Source organism: Microcebus murinus, chromosome 5 (assembly GCF_040939455.1).
Source record: "Microcebus murinus isolate Inina chromosome 5, M.murinus_Inina_mat1.0, whole genome shotgun sequence".
Classification (NCBI taxonomy): domain Eukaryota; kingdom Metazoa; phylum Chordata; class Mammalia; order Primates; family Cheirogaleidae; genus Microcebus; species Microcebus murinus.
In genome coordinates, this window is record NC_134108.1 from 111,555,330 (window position 1) to 111,562,063 (window position 6,734).

The following is a 6,734-nucleotide window of genomic DNA, read 5'->3' on the forward strand; positions in this document are numbered from 1 at the left end:
CCAGGGAGTGAGCTGGTACTCCTGGAAGGGCTTCGAGTTCTCCGTGCCCTTCACGGAAATGAAGCTGAGACCAAGAAGCTTTCGGTCCCCAGCAGGAGGAGGCTGAGCTGCTGCCCGCCTCTCGCACCCCAGTGTGACTGCCGAGCACCGAGGGGTGGCCCAGGGAAGAGCCAGGGCCCGCCTTCGCCGCCCGGCCACCGGAGGAGCCTTCTCTGCCAGCGATCTCACAGCACCACGTTTACAGCGCGGAGGGGAGGGTTTTGTATGGGAGCAATAAAAGAGAAACTGAGGCACATGGCTGGCACTGGTCCTGCCCTGTCACTAGCGCTTGCCCAAGTTGGGGCCACCCATCCCCCGGGGCTGCAGCCACACCTGGAAAGGCCGAATCTCGAGGTTAAGGCTGAAGTAGGGCTGGGGCTGCAGGGAGGGCAGGGCGCCCACGGGCAGCAGCGTGAAGGCCTGCAGCAGCCGGGCCAGCACCACAAAGAGCTCCAGGCGCGCCAGCGGCTCGCCCAGGCACAGGCGGGCCCCGCACCCGAACACCAGCGTTCTGGGGCTCTTGCCTGGCTGCAGGAAGCGGTCTGTGGGCAGGTGGACAGACAGGGTGGGGGGCGTTCAATGGCCCCCAGGACCAGCCTCCACCACCCCCACGCACAGGCCTCCAGCCCCCCACATACCTGGCCAGAACTCATGTGCCCGCTCCCAGACTGTGTCGTCGAGGTGGGCACCTTGGAGGTTGGGGATGACAACTGTGCCCTCGGGGATGTCATAGCCGAAGATGCTGAAGGAGGGTGGAGTTAGAGGCTGGCCTGGACCTGGCTGGGCTCAGGCCTCCCTCACCCACCCCTCGGGAGTCACCTGCTGGGCTGTGTGGTGCGGTGGGGCAAGGCCAAGGGCACAACCGGCCGCAGGCGCAGCACCTCAGCAATGGTGGCATTGAGCAAGGGCAGCCGCTCGCGGTCCTTGTAGGAGACCCAGGAGCCAGAGGCACTGGGGCCCAGTTCAAGGTCTAGCTCCTCCTGCAGTCGCCGCTGAATCTGGGAAGTGGGGACGCCCAGGGTCTGAGCCCTGCCCAGCCAGCCCCCAGCTGCCCAGCCATCCAGTGGAGCCTTTGTGCCAATTAGGAGAGGTGCCACCTCTGGGCAAGCACAGCCTGACTCAGGTGCAGTGCCCAGAGCCGAGCCAGCTGGGTCCCCCCAGGCTTCCAGGAAGGAGATTTTGCCTGCCCCAGGGCACACCTCAGGGTGGTGAAGCAAGAAGGCCACAGCCCAGGAGAGGGTGGTCGCCGTGGTCTCAGTGCCACCTATAAGAAGGTCCACCACAGACATGTGCACATGCCCTTCAAGGAGCTGTCCAGGGCTCTCTTCCACTCTGGGCAGGGCCACCTCTTGGAGCATGTAGTCTATCATGTCCCTCCACTGGCCTGCCACCAGGCTCTCCTGCAGAGGGCGGGAGGGGCAGACTGAGGGCCCGGGGAGAGGGCTGTGGGATGCAACAGGCCCAGGGCTGGGGAGGCAGGGGCCTGTCTCGCAGCGATGCTGGGGCCAGGTGCATCGTTGGCCATGGCCGAGGAGGGCCAGTCCACACACAGTGCCCACCTTGTGCCACCTCAGCTGCTTCTCTACGAAATGGTCCCTCTTCTCCATGGCCTGCTTCAGCCTCCGAAGACTTGGATTAGGGAAGAACTAAGGCAGGAAGCAAGAGAGCAGAGCTGCGGGGAGCCCGCTCCAACCCCGCCCCTTCTCCCAGGACCCAGGTTGCCTGGGCGCCACCTCCTCACCCTGAGAAAGGGAATTATGTCCACAATTTGGGTGGCCCAGTGGTCCCAGAGTGTCATCACCTCCTGAACACAGTCATGAAAGGTATGTAACAAGTTGTCCTGCCAGGAAAGGAGGGAACATTTTCAGCTCAGGAGAGGGCTGGGGAGGGGCTGAGAGTGGGCCTGAGGGGCTATGAGCAACCTTGATCTTGTCTCCAAAGATGAGGTAACAGATGATGCTGCAGGTGAGGAAAGAGAATTCCTTCTGGATGGCCACAGGGGTGCTGGCCTGTGCTCTCAGGCGCTGAGAAGGGAAGGGGCAGGAGCTGAGCGGGCAGGGCAGGGGCTGCCAGAGAGGTGCAGCTGGCCTGCGGCGGCAGTGGAAGCCTGGCCTCACCTCGAGGAACTCCTGGGTCAGCCGCTCCATCACGGGCTCCATGGAGCTGCGAATGCCCAGCAATAGGGCTGAGCGGGTAAGTTTCTTGTGGGCCTTCCAGAGCAGGGAGTAGTCCCCTAGGGACAGGTCCGGGTAGCCCTGAGACGCCAGCTTGTCTGCGTGAGGGCAGAGGGTGGAGGGTGAACACCGACCAAGGAAGCCAGGGCCCTGACCTCCTCCTGCCCCCCCAGCCCCTGCTGCTCCCCCAGGACACCCGGGCCCTTACAGGACAGCATCTCGGGTCTGCCGGCAAAGTCCACCCACTTTCTGACCATGGCTTCTTCAATGGTCCTCTTGGAGTTCAGCACCACCACTTCTGGGGGACAGCCAGAGCAGGGCGTCAGCCGGGGGGAACCCTGCTGCCCTCCGTGGCAGGCCGAGAGAGAGAAGGCACTCACCCTGCAGCCCGAGGCGCAGCCTGTAGATAGGCCCGAATTTCTGGGTCAGGCCGAGCAGATAGATGGGGAGGTTGGGCCGCAGCAAGTGCAGGAAGCCTGGGGCAAGAGGCGGGAGGTGGAGGCTCCTGCGCTTCCACTGGCCCCACAGCAGGCAGGCGCCGGCCAGCAGGGCCAGCAGGGCCAGCAGCAGCAGCCCGAGCAGCAGCATGGCCAGATATCACGCGAGGCCCTCACAGGTGCTCACAGCTCCAGAGCCCCTGTCGTCCACCCTGCTGCTCAGGCTATTTGGGGGGCTCCCTTGACACCCACCCTCAGGTCCCTTCCCACCGTCCCGCCCACAGCGTGACATATTTCTGGAATGGCACCAGCCCCACCGGCCTTGGGAAGTCCACATTTCAGAAAATGGACCATCCATCAGGCAGGAAGGAAAGGAAATGCAACCCTGACCTTTTCTCTGGCAGCCGGAATCATCTTTCTGGCTCTGCATCAGCCGTGCGGGCAGATGTGCCCACCCCTGCCTGGGCCTCCCTGTGCGCCACCCCGCCCAGGACCAGTTTGTTGGAGTGACGTTTGTCTCTGAGAGAAAGGGCCGCCCTGCCTAGCACGCGCTTCAGGATTGCCTGAAGAACAGAGCGCGGCGGAGGAGGGGACTTGCACAGGGCTTCTGCTTGTTTGCTTTTAACTGACAGATAGCCTGACCACATGGCCTGGCTGGCCTCGGGCCTCCAGTACACACCTGTAGTTCCAGGGCAACTCTTTTTTGTTTTGTTTTGGGTTTTTTTGTTTGTTTTTTTTTTGTTGTTGTTGTTGTTTTGAGACAGAGTCTCACTCTCTTGGCCTGGCTAGAGTGCCATGGCATGAGCTTAGTTCACAGCAACCTCAAACTCCTGGGCTCAAGCAATCCTCCCGAGTAGCTGGGACAACAGGCATGTGCCACCATGCCCGACTAATTCTTTCTATATATTTTTAGTTGGCCAATTAATTTCTTTCTATTTTTAGTAGAGACGGCGTCTCGCTCTTGCTCAGGCTGTTTCAAACTCCTGAACTTGAGATCCACCCGCCTCAGCCTCCCAGAGTGCTAGGATTACAGGCGTGAGCCACTGCGCCTGGCCCCAGGGCAACTCTTAATAGTGTCCCTTCACTCCCACAAGTGTCCAGAAGACCAAGAAACACATGGTCTCCCATCTGTTTGGAGCACTTGCTATTGTCAGACACTGCTCTAAGCTCTGCCCGTGCTCAGTCGACGCTTCGCGGCCGCACTATACATGCAACACTGGTCTTGTCCCCGCTTCATGGATGAAGAAACAGAGGCAGGAGCGGCTCACCCAAGAGCACAGCTAGAAAGCGGCAGATCCAGGATTCCAGCCCGGCAATCTGGCTGCAGAATCTATACCTTTAGTCATTAGGGGCTCCTCTCTTTGGGTACAAGGACAAGAGACCAACTTGTGCTGGTTTGAGGTAAAAATAAGAATGGTTATACAAATGCAAGGGTATTTCACAGAACTCAGGCACAGGGAAGTAGGGGAGAGGACTCACTGGACTTAGAAGGCCAGGGACGAGGAAAAGAAAAAGCCCTAGAGATGGGCTGTTGCTCTCTGTCCGCCTTCACGTCCTCGCTGCAGTCAAGTTCTTTGCGCTTCCAGGCGCAGGCAGAGCCGAACTGCCTCCAAGACCAGAGTCCGGCCTGGGGACAGTGTACATTCCCAGCACAACTGGGCATGACCCCATCAATTCCAAAGACCCCAGGAAGGAGCTTGATTGCCACAGGTAGGTCAGGATCAGGGGTCCAACCCTATTTTGGAAGCCATAGCCATAAGGGGGTGGGTCCCACTGGAGCAAGTGGCTATCAGGGACCACTTTTGTGGGTAAGGAGGCAGTTGAGGGGCTTAGGGAGAGACCATGACAAAGATGGGTGGCAGGGCTCAGTGAGAAGCCGGGGCCTCCCGGGCGGTTGGAGGGGGCCCAAGGCCCATGCTGCCCCCCAGCTCTCCATCTCTGGCTCTGTAAACAGAGCCAGTGGCCAGGAGGGTCCCTACGCCCTCAGAGCTTCACCCAGAACACAGGATGTGCTGCTGGAGAGCCCACGTCAAGACCCTGCCCGTGCCACACACTAGACCAGGGGTCCTCAAACTTTTTAAACAGGGGGCCAGTCCATTGTCCCTCAGACCGTTGGAGGGCCGTTGGAGAGTGCGGTGCACATTCCACACATGCGCACTGTGGGCCTGGACGAGTCCTGCTAAGCAGGACAGGCAGCGGCAGCAAAAACACCCGGCGGGCCAGATAAATGTCCTCGGCGGGCCCCATGTAGCCCGCGGGCCATAGTTTGAGGACGCCTGCGCTAGATTGATGAGTTCACTGCTGAGGTCCTGGTGGAAGAGGCTCAGCTCAGCCCAGATGTACACCTGGGACTGGAAGGGAGAAAACAGGATTGGGATTTCTGGGGTTGGCAGTGATGGCTGCTACCTTCTTTGTGGTAGACCTCCCAGACCATGTCTTGCCACAGCTGCAACTGAAAACCTGGCTCTGGCAAATGCGTTTATGTCACCACCATGCTGACTGGCTTTTGGGACAAAGATCTGATGGGCAACCGCAGGGCCACGTAGGCAAGAGCCCCAGGAAATCTCTGAAATACTGGGAACGGTCAGAACTTCTCAAAGTTGCGTGGAGTAAGAGGGAGCTCAATTTGAAAGGAGAGTGGCCTGGAAGGCTGGCGTGCTTGTGGATCTCCATTCATAAATCAACTCCAATTTCCTGGCCACACCCATGTCCTGCAGCCCTCTACCAAATCCAAGTTCCAAACACGATGAATTATGTGCAGTGCCCCAGATGTGCTGTCTTGCCCCTGGCCTCTGGGCCGTGTATGTTCTCCTTCTGCCTCAAATGCCTTCATCTACCCCCACTTCTTTCCTCCTTCTCAGCCTTCAGAACCCCAGCTTAGATGCCACCTCCTCCAGGAAGCCTTTTCCACCCCTTCTGGCACTGCCCCTGACTGGGCTAGAGGCCCCACAGAACTATGCAATCTCGGACGTCACACCTTTCACGGAGGGCGGGGACTGCCCGTCCTCATCTCTCCCAGTGGCAAGGCCCTGGAGCCAGGTGGCAGCTGTATCTCTGGCACTTGGCACAGGGCATGGCATGGAACGAGAGTTGCATCAATTTCTATTGAGTGATTGAATGGCAGGCTGCTGAACTGCCATGGTTTCCATCAAATCTAATCTCAGTTAACTTCTTTGGACAGATTTCTAGGTCCCCCTGCACACCCTAGAGGTGCCGCCAAATGAGGGAAAGTGAGGCAGGCATGGTGGTGAGGGTAGACCCCAGCAGATCAACAGCTTCCTCAGTGTATTAACAAAGTCAGACTTTTGGCTTGTTTAAAATCAGCACTTGAGGCCAGGCGTGGTGGCTCACACCTGTAATCCTAGCACTCTGAGAGACCAAGGTGGGAGGATTGCTCAAGGTCAGGAGTTCGAAACCAGCTTGAGCAAGAGTGAGACCCTGTCTCTACTAAAAATAGAAAGAAATTAATTGGCCAACTAAAATTACATACAAAAAATTAGCTGGGCACGGTGGCGCATGCCTGTAGTCCCAGCTACTCAGGAGGCTGAAGCAGAAGGATTACTTGAGTCCAGGAGTTTGAGGTTACTGTGAGCTAGGCTGACGCCACGGCACTCTAGCCATGGGCAACAGATTGAGACTCTGTCTCAAAAAATAAAAATAAAAAAAATAAAAAAACAAAATCAGCACTTAGATGAAGACATCATCCGTCCTAAGGATTGCACAACTCTGGAAAAATTACCTAATACCATTGATAACAGGTTCAAGTGTCAGCTGACCAGGATTCACCTAAAAGGAACAGACCCCAGCAGTGCCAGCTGTGTGAGGACAGAGTGGGGCCATGTGGCTGGGTGGCAGCTCATAAGGCAGAAGAGCCGTCAGCTGAGCACAGCCCTGCCTGAGGCCACAGCAACTGGTGACAGCGGGGCAATGGAAGGCCTTGGAAGCACACTGCAGGGAGGCCTCAGTGTACACTCTGGTCCTCAGTGTGCAGGCTGTTGGGTCCCAGTTCTGCTCTGGGTAGTCCGTGGACTAAGCTCCTAGGGGTGGCACTTGGGAGTTTAGGCGGAAGTAGACTGTCCCAGGT

At 58.3% G+C, this 6,734-nt stretch overlaps 2 protein-coding genes across 3 annotated transcripts in view; one reads left to right on the plus strand and one right to left on the minus strand.

Annotated features, from left to right (window-relative positions):
- The window catches only part of TNXB (tenascin XB), a 53,445-nt gene extending 53,147 nt beyond the window's left edge, over positions 1-298 (plus strand). For both annotated transcript variants that reach the window (XM_076003472.1, XM_076003474.1), the window contains one exon: positions 5-298. In XM_076003472.1, coding sequence (XP_075859587.1) covers positions 5-106 — 102 coding nt within the window. In that variant the 3' untranslated portion in view covers positions 107-298. The remainder of the gene's footprint in view (positions 1-4) is intronic.
- CYP21A2 (cytochrome P450 family 21 subfamily A member 2) lies at positions 293-2,801 on the minus strand. The gene is made up of 10 exons (XM_012741093.3): positions 2,594-2,801; positions 2,422-2,511; positions 2,157-2,311; positions 1,962-2,063; positions 1,781-1,879; positions 1,599-1,685; positions 1,239-1,439; positions 859-1,037; positions 678-781; positions 293-581 (listed from the first exon to the last, which is right to left on the minus strand). The coding sequence occupies exons 1-10, from the start codon at positions 2,799-2,801 to the stop codon at positions 322-324; spliced, it is 1,485 nt and encodes a 494-aa protein (XP_012596547.2). The 3' UTR covers positions 293-321.
- Between the last annotated feature and the right edge of the window lie 3,933 nt (positions 2,802-6,734).

What these genes read in the sequence shown, in the direction of transcription:
- CYP21A2 (XM_012741093.3), bottom strand. Translation starts at nt 2,801, where the DNA reads ATGCTGCTGCTCGGGCTGCTGCTGCTGGCCCTGCTGGCCCTGCTGGCC. An exon ending in ACATAATTCCCTTTCTCAGG is followed by an intron (nt 1,686 to 1,780) that starts GTGAGGAGGTGG and finishes TTCCTGCCTTAG; the next exon opens with TTCTTCCCTAATCCAAGTCT. An exon ending in GGCACATGAGTTCTGGCCAG is followed by an intron (nt 582 to 677) that starts GTATGTGGGGGG and finishes ACCTGCCCACAG; the next exon opens with ACCGCTTCCTGCAGCCAGGC.